At 38.2% G+C, this 15,347-nt stretch overlaps 1 protein-coding gene across 3 annotated transcripts; it reads left to right on the forward strand.

The window, feature by feature from the left end:
* Positions 1 to 2: 2 nt before the first annotated feature.
* Positions 3 to 12,540, forward strand: utp15.L (UTP15, small subunit processome component L homeolog). Of its 3 annotated transcripts, none has more exon segments than NM_001086699.1 (13): positions 3 to 55; positions 1,810 to 1,964; positions 2,702 to 2,794; positions 4,269 to 4,453; positions 4,544 to 4,722; positions 5,793 to 5,918; positions 6,136 to 6,271; positions 6,585 to 6,669; positions 7,442 to 7,594; positions 8,674 to 8,775; positions 9,637 to 9,770; positions 10,190 to 10,248; positions 11,791 to 12,520. In NM_001086699.1, coding segments are annotated over 12 exon segments (1,548 nt in total). In that variant the 5' UTR covers positions 3 to 55; positions 1,810 to 1,874; the 3' UTR covers positions 11,997 to 12,520.
* Positions 12,541 to 15,347: the final 2,807 nt, after the last annotated feature.

Here is a 15,347-nt window from a genome sequence, read left to right on the forward strand (position 1 = left end):
AACGTGACTCGGACTCCCCGTGCGTGAAACCGAGATCGAGCGTCAGAGCCGGGTGGTAAGTGCTGGAGCAATATTTCATATAGGGGTTCGTTCATTTAAACGGATCTGTAGTGCGATTTTGTGTCCTGCTGATTCTAAGTATTCCCTCATCCCCACGAGGCACACTGAGCGGAAAGACTAGCGATCTGAGCGCTGACTACCGTGGGAAATGCTCCTCTTACTGTATTAGAATCATCCTTCTGTATTACGCGATGACATTGGAACGGCAAAAGCAGTTGACTTTTAGTATGTTATAGAATGGCTAATTATAAACTCATTTCAATTTCCCTTCATTTTTTCTTTTTTTATATTGTTTTTTTAATGGTTTGACTTCTTCTGACTTTTTTCCAGCTTTCAAATTGGGGATCACTGACTCCATCTAAAAATAGGCTAGAAATGTATTGTTATTATTCTTATTACTTCTTTTTATTAGTCTTTCTATCCAGGTCTCTCCTGTTCATATTCCAGTCTCTTATTTAAATCAATGCTTGGTAATTTGAACCCAGATTTCTGAAATTGCAAAACAGAGCGCTGTGAAACTAAAAAAACACAGAAAAAACAAATTGCAACAATTGCAGATTGTCTCAGAATTTCACTCTCTACATTATACTAAAATTTAATATAATGGTGAACACCCCCTTTAAGGAATTTTTGCAAGAATATCTAGGAGCCCAAATACACATTCACCCGTAATCTCACCGTAACTGTTTCCATGTGTATTTAGGAGAGTAAATGACCATTGTCCTTAATGATCACACTAAGGGTGGTGGCGCACGTGGCTACTCTGGGAGATTAGTCACCCAGCGACAAATCGCCTCTTCTTCGAATGACTAATTTCCCAGGAAAGCCTTCCCACCGGCTAGAATGTGAATCGCCGGAAGGATGGCACTTGGATCGCATCGTTTTTCTGAATTCGCCGAAGTTGTCTCACGAGAAAACTTTGGAAAGCCAAATCAATCCAAGTGCCACCCCGCCGGCGATTTACATTCTATCCGGCAGGAAGGCATTTAGGGGAGATTAGTCTTCCGAAGAAGAGGCGATTTGTCGCTGGGTGACTAATCTCCCCGAGTAGCCATGTGTACCACCACCCTAACTAGTCTTCAGTCTAAGCCCCTCTCTCATACCACTGCAGCCTTCCCCATTAGGCTAGACTGAACCTTGGGAACCACTGGTTTAGAATCAGATTTGTCTGATCTTTATACTGATCTTTATACTAGAGCTTTGCTAATAACAAAAACACCTACCCCTATAATTTAAAGTGCTACTTTAATTTCAAACAATTTAATGTATCACATTATAATGTCAGATCTTTCCAAATTATGTAGGTTGCCTGTCCCTTTAAATATCTAACTTTCCTAGTTTAAGAGCAATTATTATGAAACACCAATAGTGATAATAGTGATGTGTCTCGTAGCTACAGAATTTAAAGACATCTTGGTATACATTATGCACAGTTTTATCCTAATTAGTGGTTTATTAATTATTTTATAATTCTTTTTATAATATTATTATTATATTGGTTTTTATAATATTAGTTATTATTATTTTATGATATTATTTTATTATTATTATTTTATTATATTATTATACGTTTTTATAATGGGTTTGATCAGATGTCGGCTCGGATTGTGTGACAACCTCCTGAAGGAATGCAGGCAATATGCTTTATGCCACAGCCAGTTTGTTTGGGACCTTGCAGGGAGTATAAAATAAATAGCTTGTTAGAAACAGCTGCCAGTATATATTTATCTTTTTCTGTTTGTATTTCAGCTGAGCTTTGGTCTCTTTAAGAGGTGCATTTTTCTTTGTTTGGGATACATCATTGTCAGTAGAAAATGTCAAGTTACAAGCCTTTAGCCATCCCCACTTACCCCAAGCTTGGTGAGAAGATAACACAGGATACTTTGTACTGGAAACGTTACAAGGTAATACTGCTCAAATGTGAAAATATGTTTTTTAAGTTATTTGTGAATCCAGAGGTTTTCATTTACACGGCTATAAGAAATTTGCCATGACGGGAAGCAACATTAGTGTCTTTTGTTCCTTTCTCGCTGTTTATTATTTATTTTTGAATATTGCGGAGTTTAAGCCCTGTAGAGAATTAAAAAATGCTATTTACTAGAATGTCTCAGGGCCCTGGGGTTTCCATTATTTATTTTATAGGTGTGCATAATAATATGCACACCTATATATATTTTGAGTCTGCATTTTCTGACTTTTGGTATGTGCTGTTCAAAAATCATTAGCGTGTGATTGTTTGGGTGCTTGACTCAACCTACTGTGGGAAATAGGGTGACAGCAGCTCCAGGGTTTTTTAATGGCAGAAGAAAAGGTAGGCACCATGGTGGACTAACAAGAACCAGGTGTGCCCATGATCATGCAGGACTCCTCAGCTGCAGCATACAACACATGAGAAAAAGATGGCACACCGCTTCTTGAAGTAAAAATAACTGTTCATTCAACCATTAAAAAGTTAGGTAGCTGGAGAGCATATGACACCTAACTCCAGCTACCTAACTTTTTAATGGTTTAATAAACAGTTATTTTTATGTCAAGAGGTGGTGTCCCATCTTTTTCTCAAGTGTTGCAACATTTTACTTAAACAAATAAATTGCATATTTCGGCATATGGTTCAGATCTTAATGTATTTTCTCCTTCTTAGACACCTGTTCAGATTAAAGAATTTGGAGCAGTAACAAAAATCCACTTTTCGCCTATTCAGCCTTTCAGCTATGCTGTAACTTCATCCACTCGGGTAAGTAGAGGGTAGTAGAAGGAGCTAAACTAATCTTGCTTATAACTGAATTTTAGTTCATTCTCAAAATAATTCATTATGCTCAAAACCACCGTGCATATTTGAATAACAGATGACTAAAAAGGGTATTTCTTTTGGAAAAAACAATTACTATTTTTTGATTGGTAGCCATGTATTTGGTCCTACTCCCTTGCTATGAAACACTAGTTTTCCTTTGCTTTATAACTAGAGCTGTAGATGTGATCAGTTTTATTTTGCCCACCAGTAATGTTTTACCATATAACTGTCTGAGCACAGAGGTAAAGCAGGTTTTTGACATTGAATCGGTTTCCCCTGGCAACCCAGTCTTCAATGTTCTGATTAGCAACACTTTCTTTTGATAACAATGTCTGGACCCAACAGGAGCAGACTTGGACTGTGATCAGTAAAGTGAACACACATTTTGAGCAGTAAATCTAATGGGACAGGCCTGCTGTTCTGGTGTATTTGCACAGCATCTCTCAACTGTCTATCTGTTAAAGGAGATGTAAAGGTGATAATCACTGGAGGGTGCCGAAATGTTAGGCACGCCCCAGTAACTATAGTAACTTACCTGATATCCTGAGCCGGTGCTCCTGTTTGCTAAAAAATTCACCGACCTGGGGTATTTCTGCATGAGTTAACACAATCATCCTCCTTGGCTCCTTCTGACTTCTCAAAATTCTGGCTGGTTGTGCAACCACAGTACAGTGAAGAACCAAGCTTACAAGCAAAAGGCTGGCTTTTTACTCTACTGTGCATGTGCTGAAGATAAGTTAGAAAAAGTGTAAGAAGATAGCGATGTGCTGCTCTGTTAGTGCCCCAGACCAGTCCAGGTTTCAATAAACAGGAGCACTGGCTTGGCTTATCAGGTAAGTGATTTTAAAGGAGAAGGAAAGCTCCAAGACAGTTTATTGTCAACATATTAGCCACACTAGTGCAAGCTATAACACTTTTTATATTTACTTTACCATACCTGAGTAAACAGCTCTAGACACTCTGTTTGTTTAGGATAGAAGCTGCCATATAACCTTGGTGTGACATCACTTCCTGCCTGAGTCTCTCCCTGCTCACTTACAGCTCTGAGCTCAGATTACAGCAGGGAGGGAGGGGGAGAGGAGTAAACTGAGCATGCTCAAGCCCTGCCCTGGAGGTTTCAGCTGAAAACAGGAAGTCTGATACAGAAGCCCATGTGTACACAATATAAGAAAGAAATGTGGTGTTTCTTTTGACAGAGGACTTAGAGCAGCATTACTCTGAGGGTTTACTGGTATATTTATATAGACCTTTCTGATAAAGCTTACTTAATTTTAGCCTTTCCTTCTCCTTTAATCTCTGTATAATGCCTACCATTTGGCAACATCCAATGATTTTCCCATTCATTCTCCTTTAAAATACCGTTTGTCTTGATTCCTTGCAGTCACCAGAGATGTTAAGTATTATTGTTTTTTTCCAGATTCACCTCTATGGACAGTACTCTCAGGAGCCTGTGAAAACCTTCTCTCGCTTCAAAGACACTGCCTATTGTGGGACCTATCGGGGAGATGGGAAGCTTCTTGCAGCCGGCTGTGAAGATAGTGTTGTCCAGCTCTTTGATATCAGTGGAAAAGCTGCACTTAGACAATTTTCTGGCCATAGCAAGTAAGAGTGTAATAAAGCCATGTGACGTAAACACGAGGAGTTTGCAGCATTTCTCAAAATGTAACAATGCTTTTGTATATCTGATTACAGAGCAGTGCACTTTGTAGACTTTACCTCAGATAAGTATCGTATTGTGTCTGGTTCTGATGACTACACATCCAAACTCTGGGATATTCCGAATGGCATAGAAATCGCTAGCTACAAGGAGCACACAGACTATATTCGATGTGGCTGCACCAGCTCGCTGAATAATGATTTGTTTGCTACAGGTAAGTATCATGTGGGTTCAGAGTTTCAGAACGCTGAAAGATGAGCTGGCGTCAAGATAGGATCAGATTGGAATGTATCTTTATTTTCCGTGATTTTACTTTTCTTGCAAATTTATCCAACTACAAGCATTGTTATTAGAAATGAGAACCACCTTAATATATTTTCCATTCGTACCCTAACAGGGATATAGTTGAGCAACTAGAGGCTAAAAAAAAATCAACATCAAATTGCTGATGTAGTCTGGCCATTAAATTAACGTGTGTTCCTAGTCTTACAGGGGACTTCATGTATATGAAATAGGCAAGGTGCCTTTCAGACGTCCTCTTGGTCACCCAGCATCCTTAAAGGGGACCCGTCAGCCAAAAAAATTATTCAGAATCCTATTTTATTACATTAGTCAAGCAAAATGAACTTTAATTACACTGAATAAATTATTTGAATCTTGTTTCCTTCAGTCTGGGAATTCATAATTATAGAAAGCAGGCAGGAGCCATTTTGTGGACACTGTTATTAAGACAAGCCTTGTATCATCTCAGAATCTTGTTTGTGCACCAGAATGGGGGACCTGATGTCCATCCCCATGCCCTGGCTACACAATTAAATGGTGAAGAGAACGGGGGAATGTGTGGAGAGTAGTGACATCTAGGAAGTGCTGAATGGAAAGTGACAGCTGAGATTTTTAAATGAGCTCACAACAGCTATGAATGCTTTAATTGAAAAAAATAGAAATTGGATTTCATGTTTAATTTGAAAAGGACTTTTATTATACAGATTTTTGTGTCTGGGTGACAGGTCCACTTTAATCAATGCTTATTCAGGACCCTATTTGTGCCGTCCAACCAAGGCGCGAGTTCTCATTTCATACTTAGAGCTTGTCTTGTCAAAGGGTTTTCTGCTGCATAATAAGAGCTAGGGCTTACTCTGTCCTATGTGTATTTTTAACAGTATAAGTGGGATCAGTTATAATAAGTGACCTGTTGAGATAAAATGACATTTGCATTTTTGACTAATCATATTCAATACTAAATTTGTTCTGAAATAAAGAGCATTGTTCTCTGTTATGTTGCAGGTTCGTATGATCATACCATTAAAGTATTTGATGGACGAACAGACAAGAGTGTAATGAGTATGGATCATGGGCAGCCTGTGGAGAGTGTTCTTCTCTTCCCTTCTGGGGGCCTCCTTGTTTCTGCAGGTATGTCTGGGCCAGTTTCTTTTCTGCCAATAATGTCTGCTTTGTCTTCCAAAGACTTGTTCAAGATGAATGGATATCAAATTGTTTGTTGGGAAATTGCAAGAACCTGAACTTTGTATTGCTTGCTGATGCTCATATTACAAATCATAGACTGTAAACTTACAGATTCAGAATATTCCTTGCTCTGACTCTTCTTTCTCTCTTCCTTCTGTTCTAGGTGGCCGATATGTTAAGGTGTGGGACATACTTAAGGGAGGGCAGTTGCTGGTGTCATTAAGAAATCATCACAAAACAGTGACATGTCTGTGTCTTAGCAGCTCTGGCCAAAGGCTGCTGTCAGGCTCATTAGACAGGTGAGTGCACAGGCTTCACTCCAATGCATTTCTGTATTGTATATTAAATTGTTTTTCCCGCTGTGACTTAGATGAGATTAGTGTGCATCTAAACAGGCTTCCAGTGTGCTGCAGGGCCTATACTTTTTATGATGACCACAGTTAGTACCAGTATTAGTGCTGGCACCTGCATATTTCTGTATCTAAAATGTGCTATCTTTGCTGCTGTAGCTGCCTCTGATCAAATGATACATTACACTTGTGTTCACTGTGTGTTCTTACCTTTATGCTGTGAAAAATTAAATTAAAAACCAAAATGACTTCTATTTAACAGGCATGTAAAGGTCTACAGCACAATGAACTACAAAGTAGTTCACAGCTTCGATTATGCAGCCTCGATACTGAGCCTGGCTTTGGCAGTAAGTAGAAATGATACACAATGTGAGATATATTTTGCAGAATGTAACTTGCTTATTCTTAAAACCGAATCATTATGTAATTGTATACACTTTGGGGACTATGTACATACAAATGATCAAAATTTAACAAATGGATTACAATAGAGACTCTCTTTAACAGACCGTTTCATATTTGTTTTGCACACCTTTATTAAAATGGTTTAGAATTTTTAAAAATGCAAACGATATACTTTGATAGTGAATGTTTTATGGGTTTTTTCTAATGGCTTTCAACAGTTATTTGCCATTTACCCAACAAACTGCTTTACGGTGTACGAAACAATGGTTAGGAGGCGACTATATTTGATCCTTGCCTAGACAGGTGACATTCTTCTTTCCTTTAAAGAGATACTGACACCAGAACTTAGACATTTTTTTTTATATCATTATATACATTACTTACCCTATCCCCCTATTTTGCTCTGAGGGGCTACCATATTTGTGCAGCAGTTGTCCATTAGCATTAGGAACTCTGTCAGATTGGCAAAACAGTCAGGTTTGGGAATTTCAAGTAACAATTACTTATTAAAGCAGACCTCCGCATGACCCATAGGTAACTTTTAATGAACATTAATATTTTTCATGTCCGTTTCTCTTTAAAGTGGCAGTTGTATGTAAACACACCAATATTCGCCGTTGGAATGTTGATAATGAGCGACTTTAGGAATTATTGTGAAATGATTTACTATAGCTCTGCAGCATTACTCTATGTATCTAATCTTCCCCTTTGCAGCCAGATGACCAAATGATTGTGGTAGGAATGACCAATGGAGTGTTGAACATTAAACATCGGAAACCTGAAGAGAGAAAGCCGTTGCAATCCACAACGAAGAGGCACCCACGATACAGAGTTTTTGTAAGAGGCAAAGACTACATGCCCAAGCAGGTACAGGGATGATCCGTGCTCCTTTTAAGGGAGATCATATTTCAATTAAAGGGACATAGAAAAAATGCCCATAAAGTGGCTTCAGTTTGTATATATGAAAATATGTTCCTCGTTTCCTTAAAGAGGAAGTATAGTCTATAATAGAATAATGCTAGAAATGCTGTATTTTGTTTGCTAAACAACTTACTGCACCACATTCTAATCAAAGAAATGATTTATGCTTTCAAAGTTGGCCACAAGGGTCACCATCTTGTAACTTTGTTAAATATCTTTGCAAGACTAAGACTGTGCCCATGCTCAGTGTGGTCTGGGCTGCTTAGGGATCGTCATAAATTATCAAAGCAGCACAAGTCAAATAATATCTGCCAGAAGCTGATACAGCAAGACTGATTAATAATCAGAATCTACAGACTGCACTGGGCCCTGTGTTGTCATGAGATATAATGTGGATTTTATAGTTTTTGTATTGTTTAATACAAACTTTCTCCAACTCTGCAGAACCAGCGGCTGCAGCAAAATAATCCTCCAAATAGAATCCCAGTTTATCTGTTTAAATCTGGAACAGTAAAGTCGATGTAAAGGCAAAAATAAAATCCAATACAAATCTCTACACAGTCACCGAATGCTCCACAGGGAAACAAACAAAGCTGCTTGAGTTCTGCATGGCTGGGAAGTAAGGCGGGGGCTCCCCCTGCTGTTCATAAGTATGATTGTTTCCCTGCTCAGCAGTTAGGGACCGTCTGACAATTCCTATCCACATCCGTAAATGAAGGGAGAATTTCACTGCATACAGTCAGGTTTCTTATAAAAACGGTACACATTTTTAAATTAAAGTGTTTCGGAGATAAGTTTCTTTTACATTAAAGAAAAAAATGGGATTTTATTTTTTGCCTTTACATGACCTTTTTGTGCTGCACACAATCAACCACTCTTAGACTCAAAGTTGATTGTACTTTGTCTGATGCAGGTACCAGTGATACTCCACCAACCTGTTTAGATAAATAGATATAATTTTATACTTGTATGTATTCTTTCTTTTGGTTTTCTGATGTTGAGATTAAACCTTTTTACAATAACAGGATGACATCTATGTCAGTAAGCCAGTAAGAGAGCACTTGAAAAAGTACGACCAGTTGCTGAAAGGTTTTCACATGTCGAAAGCACTCGATGCTGTGTTACAGGTAATTGTGGGTATGGGAAGGGCAAGCACTTGTGAATGTAACTCCTGTACCTTTACAACACATGCTAGGGTTAACACTGTATTGTGGGACTGTGCTCCTGAAACATTTGAATACTGCTAAGGCAAGTATTCCATATTTAGTAGCAAAATATCTTTTCTATGAAATAAAATCTATACTAAACAAAACAATTTCTACACTGCCAATATTGTGAATGTGTGACCTGAGCGCACCCTGCTGTTTGGCCTGGGCAGAATGGAATTTTCCTGAACCTGGAAGCATCCCTTGATGTCCCACTTCCCTGCTCCGTTCTCGTACTTAACGTGTTAAAATTTAATATAGTAGAACCCCTATTTTATGGTTTTCAGGGGACCAGAAAAAATGGTGGAAATGTATTATGCATAAAATATAGGTGGGACCACAAACAATGTAAAATGAGGGAAAACTTAAAATCAGAGCATGTAAAATTGAGGTCTCACTGTATACTCTGCTAAAATTGGTCTAGCCTTATGGTTAAGGTACCAGAGCAGGGAGAGACTCAGGCAGGAAGTGATGTCACACCATGTTAATACTGCAGCTCCTATCCTAAACAAACAGAGAGTTTCTCTAGCTTTTTACTCAGGTATGGTTAAACATTCTACAGAATAAATATAGCATTCTAGCTTGCACTATTGCAGCTAATCTATTGGCAATAAAATGCCTCCATAGCTTTCCTTCTCCTTTAATAGGTACCTGCACAGTGCCCCTTACCGGTGCGCCCTAGGCAGGTGTCTCTTCTGCCTACCCCTAGTTCCGGCCCTGCTGCCTGGCATTGCTTCCTTTTTTCCATATTAAACTATTTTATTTTTTGTTTACATTTTATAGTCTCAGATTCGAACGAAAAAGCCTGAAGTCACTGTTGCAGTCATGAATGAACTAAAAAGAAGGGGGACTCTTAAAAATGCTCTTGCTGGAAGAAATGAAAAGGAGTTGAGTGACCTGCTCATTTTCCTTCTCAAGTAAGTATAGTTAATTGAATTCTAATTTGCTTATGCAAATTAGGGGCGGGCAGGGTAATCGCATGACTCTTTAGGATTCAGGTTTGGGATTCTGAAATTCAACCCAATCAAAAATGGTCGATTCGGTGCATCCCTACATAAAACACAATAAATAAATAGAAAAACCAATTGCGATTTGTCTCAGATTATCACTCCCTACATCATGCTAAAAGTTAATTTAAAGGTAAACAACCTTGGATGTTAAAATATATATATATATATATACTGTTTTACTGATGAGGACCATCCAATCTATATGCTTCTTTGTTATATATACATTTATGATTTATTTATAATCTGCAAATGTTAGATTTTAACTTTGACTATGTATATTTATATTTTTTAGTGACCGTATAAGCTTTTTTTTTTTCTCTTTCTAGACATCTGGTAAATCCTCTGTTTCTACCAATTCTATTAAATGTGGCAGAGCACATTATAGGTAAGCCAACTCCCATAAAAGTGAAAAGTGATTACTTTCAGATAAACTGTAGGTACATTTTTATTTATACTGCTGTTTGATTACACAGCCCTTTACATTTAAACAATACAATTACGGATTAGACACATTAATGCTAATAATAGAGTATTGAAATATGTAGAAATACACTTATATTTAAGATTATTTGCTGAGTGTTAAGAGATGGAAGGGTTGAGGGATCCCTGCTCTGTATTGCTTTCAGTCTAAGTGGATTGGTAAATTACACAAAGCAGGCTTGCTGCCTAAAGTTGGCTATACACAGACATTAAACCTTTGGCTGCCAAGTCAGCAGCTTTTTGGCCTCCGTATAAGGTCCTTTGATGGGCCTGGTGGTTATTGGGCCAGATATCTTTCAGACAGGTTTGGAAATCCCTTTGGGTGAGCTCATGCAGTATTTGTACAATGGGTCTCCTTTGGCCGGATGTTTGATCCAGTTGTTGCCCCCTGAGTCAGTGCATGGGTGCCAGAAAAGTGGATCTCAAGTGTATGGCCATCTTAAAAGCCAAGGCTAAGGGGGGTTATTTATTAAGGTTCGAGTTGTGTTTTCTACAAAAATGTGAGTTTTCGAGAATTTTTTTGATCAAAAATTAAATTTTCGGGTTAAAAAAAAACTAATTTTTCAAGATTTGTTATACTCCGACCCTGGAACTAGCTCGAATCCAAAAATACAAAATCTAAAACCTGTGTAGGAGTCGATTGGTATAGGGTCAATTTGAGCGATTTTTTTTTTCGCCAAAAACTCGATTAATTCGCAACTGAAACTTGCTGCATTGAGTTTTTTTCCATTCCAGTTTTTTCCTTAAATGAGAAATCATTCCAGTTGTGAGTTCATTCAAGGTATAAAAAACTCTTTAACATTCGACATTTGATAAATAACCCCCTAAATAAGAGATTAGGCCAGTGCTCCAGAGGTGGTCTTTAAATTTAACTCTGCAGATACTGAAGGAGGATTCTCTTAGAAGGAAATCCGGAATGAATTTTCACAGGCGGCAAAAGAGAAGGATTGACTGCGCATACAGCAGTGGAAGTGTGTGATGAGACTAGTGGCTCTAAAAAATGGAGATGATGTAGTAAGGTGCAGAGGAATAAATGACTGAAGATCATGAGAAGGAGTTTGTATGGAGACAATATGTAATATTGTATAAAGTCATATTTTTTTGAAAAGCGATGTGTTTTCTTTGGAATTCTGTGCTACTTCTGTTTCTTTCTGGGGAAAAAATGGTTAAGGCAGTTTTCCTAGTAATATCAGTGATCCATTCGCCAAAGAGTTAAAAATGCACATTTCTCTAGACCTGGTTATTGTGTATATTGCTAACAGGGTTATAAAATGGAGTAGTTGTGTCTTTCACATGTTTTTCTGAGCTCTCAACGTAAAGTATGCTTTAGCAAGTCCAATTGGTTTATTATCTTGTCTCTGAAATTCTATACTTGATATTGTAAAAAGGCACTTGCTTTTCTGTAGTCAAGATTTACGTTCATTTCTTTCATGTTTTTTTTTTGTAGATATCTATTCTCCTGTAGTGGGCCAGTCTTCTGTAATCCATAAACAATTTATCAGGCTTCAAGAAGTGGTAGAAAAAGAAATTAACTACCAGGAGGAACTCTTAAAAATATTGGGAATGATGGACACATTGTTTGCCACAATGACAACGAAAAAAGAGAGTCCATGGGAGGAACCCAAACCAATACTGCCTCTCGGTTCCCAGTAAGGGAATGTTTGAACATTTTTATCTGGTGGGTAGCCACTCTGCTTTGGCTTACCTTTTTGTACTATATTTTAATGCAAGCTTTACCAGAAACTGCATCTATTTATACTAAATGTATAATAAAATCCATATCTTCTCTCTTTTTTAAAGAGAACGCCCGGTTATGTGGATGTCTTTTAAAAATGTTGAAAACATGCAGTTTGTTGGACAAACTCCCAGTTTTTACATCAAGGATCCTTTCAAAACTAACTAGTGCGTTGGCAAGTAAATACCAATGTGTAGCTCCAGGGTGTTCAGTTTAACCAGTTTCACCCTGACCGCTTTGCTGGTTTATTCAGTACACACAGGCCAAAAACCACTGCACCAGAGTCTGCTGCGGCAAATGTACAATCACATGTTTATAAGTGGGGAATGTGTGAAGTGTACCCATGTCTGTTGTTTGAATATGGTTTGTGCCGAGGGCATGCAGGGCAAAAATGGGTCAAAACATTCCATTCTACCTGCAGTCATTGTTGCGACTTGAAAAATAAAAAATATTTTCAAAGAATGCCGACTCTGTAATGTGAATTACATGTGTTACACACTATAGAAGTAGATACATGATCCTGTATTTGTTTGTTAAAGGTTGATCGATGTGCACTGCCCCCTGTGCAGCACTGATGTTTCATGGCCTTCTCTCCTCTCATGTATATATAAATACTGTATATAATGTCTAAGTAAATTATACACATACTCTGCTCTTGCCTAAGGGGGCACTGCTTGCACTAGTGATCCTCTTGCTGTGGGATTTGTATGTGAATCTGTGTTTTATCCCCTTTAATTAGCTAACAATGTTCTACATGATGATGTAAAAAAATCTAAAAATACTTCTGATATAAATTGTGGGGCTAATGATTCAGGCAACTTTTGCCTGATGCATAGAACTCGGCATGGTTTGATCAATGGTTAATCTTGTCTTCCATAAACGATAAATCAAGTGACTTTAGACATACAGGGGCAGATGTATCAAGGGGCGAATTTCGAGGGGTTAAATCCCTCGAAATTCGACTGGGGAATAGAACCGAACAGGGAATTCGGGTGAATTTACGAGCTGGCGAATAGTCGCACGATTGAATATTCGATCGAAGGATTTTCATTCAATCGATCGATTGCCTTTTTATTCGATCAAAAACTTAGAAAAGAAGCCTATGGGACTTTCCCATAGGCTTTTAAAGCTATTCAGTTGGTTTTATCTGGCGAAGTAGTCAGTCGAATGATTTTTAAAAGAGCCAGTACTTTGACTATTGAATGGGCGAATATTCGCAGCGTTTTTTCGCTCGATCTATTCGAATCATTCTACTCAGGTGAATTTACACCAATTCAATAGTCGAGGAGCACAAAAAACGACTCGAAATTCGAGGTTTTTTTCCCTCTATTCATTCACCCGAGCTTAGTGAATGTGCCCCACAGTGTCTGGCATGGAGGCAAACTTCATCAAAAGCACTTTAACCCCATTTGTTCACTTAGCTCAGATCCCGTTACATCAGAAACTCAAGGAATGGACAGAAGTGGAAAGTAGCTACACACAGACACACTGGCAGCTACAACCTCAGTGGGAAAGAGCTATTATACACTACTAATGCATTATTCCCCATTAGATGCATAGGAAGACTTTGTTCTCACTTTAAGACTGGATTCAGGGTATGCTAAAATCTGCAATTAGTATAGATATTGCTATATATATATATATATATATATATATATATATATATATATATATATATATATATATATATATATATATATATATATATATATATATATATATATATATATATATATATATATATATATATATATATAGTTTGTGGGGCCCATTTACTTAGCTCGAGTGAAGGAATAGAGGAAAAAAAAACTTTGAATTTCAAATGTTTTTTTTGGCTACTTCGACCATCGAATGGGCTCCTTCGACCTTCGACTTCGATTCAAACGATTCGAACTAAAAATCGTTCGACTTTCCCACCATTCGATAGTCGAAGTACTGTCTCTTTAAAAAAATACTTCGACCCCCTAGTTCGCCACCTAAAACCTACCGAGGCCAATGGGGAAGGTCCCCATAGGGATTCAAAGGATTTAATCGTTCGATCGAACGATTATTCCTTCGATCGTTCGAATTGCGCTAAATACTTCGACTTTGATATTCGAAGTAGAAGGATTTCAAATCGGCAGTCGAATATCGAGGGTTAATTAACCCTCGATATTCGACCCTAGGTAAATTTGCCCCTATGTGAGTGTATGGAGGGGTGTGTGTATGGATGCGGAGTTTCATTTGGAGAGGTTGGACTTAGGTCTTTTTTTCAACCAAATTAACTTTGTAACTATGGGGCCCTTTTACCAACAATCTTTTTTTTTTTTTTTTTTTGGTTTTTCCAAAAAAATTATTTTTTTTAATTAAAAAAAACTTTTTGGGAGAGGGGGTCTGGCCCGGCGGGGGCCCACTAGGGTCGGGGCCCATCGGGTATTTTCCCGGTGTCCTGCCGGGCCAGTCCGACACTGTGCTTATTTATAGTCTCAAAGTTGTTTTGTGTTTTTTTTTTGTATTACTTTAATAAAAATCCCAAAACCTGTACCAGTCAGCCATTCCCCTGCTGTTGGCTGCTTCTCATGCAGTGCCAGATAGCCTGTGGCTCTCAGCAGTTTAGGATGGCAGCCAATTGACAACTAGGTGAACCTGATGGAGAACTGACCATTCTATTTCCCATTGTGAAAACAGCTGTGACTGGCCACTCGCATTCTACTGTTCTACTGTTACGACGCACCATCACTCATTTGTGACGCAAAGCAGGAAAAGTCCTATGAAAAGCTCTACTAAAGGTACAATTTTTAAACGTAACAAACACTTTTTGAAACCCAATCCCGCTGATTAACATTAAACAGGATGTGCAGTTGTTACAAACCAGACGTGACATTGTCAAAACAGGTGAGGGCAGAACAAATGTTTACAAAATGTGTTAAGTAAAAGCTGCTATGGTTAATACCCACCACCCGACCTATGACCAGCAGATCTGGCCACCTGAATCCATACCCGCAACTGCACGTGATCCACAGGGACCTGACCCAATGCTGGACTTTGTCATATACAATTCAAAATTGTATATAGGATTCGGGTGAAAAAAGCCTTGCTGCAAGCTCAATGGTTTCCCCAGGTACATATCTGCAGCGGTTGGCAACAATATATTTAAGCAATTAACTGCAGCATACACTGATCTCTGGTGCCCTCTAGAATCAAGCTAACAGCACATACCAACAGCTGCCGAGCCCCTCATAATGGCTAAATGATGGAACTTAACTGATACTGAAGCTTGAGATAAAGAT

This window comes from Xenopus laevis, chromosome 1L (assembly GCF_017654675.1).
Source record: "Xenopus laevis strain J_2021 chromosome 1L, Xenopus_laevis_v10.1, whole genome shotgun sequence".
In the NCBI taxonomy this organism is placed as follows: domain Eukaryota; kingdom Metazoa; phylum Chordata; class Amphibia; order Anura; family Pipidae; genus Xenopus; species Xenopus laevis.

Excerpts from the sequence above, each read along its gene's own strand:
- utp15.L (XM_018267140.2), top strand. The coding sequence starts at position 1,875 with ATGTCAAGTTACAAGCCTTTAGCCATCCCCACTTACCCCAAGCTTGGT. Across the intron at positions 2,795-4,268 it reads CTGTAACTTCATCCACTCGG|ATTCACCTCTATGGACAGTA; the intron begins GTAAGTAGAGGG and ends GTTTTTTTCCAG. Across the intron at positions 5,919-6,135 it reads GGGCCTCCTTGTTTCTGCAG|GTGGCCGATATGTTAAGGTG; the intron begins GTATGTCTGGGC and ends CTTCTGTTCTAG.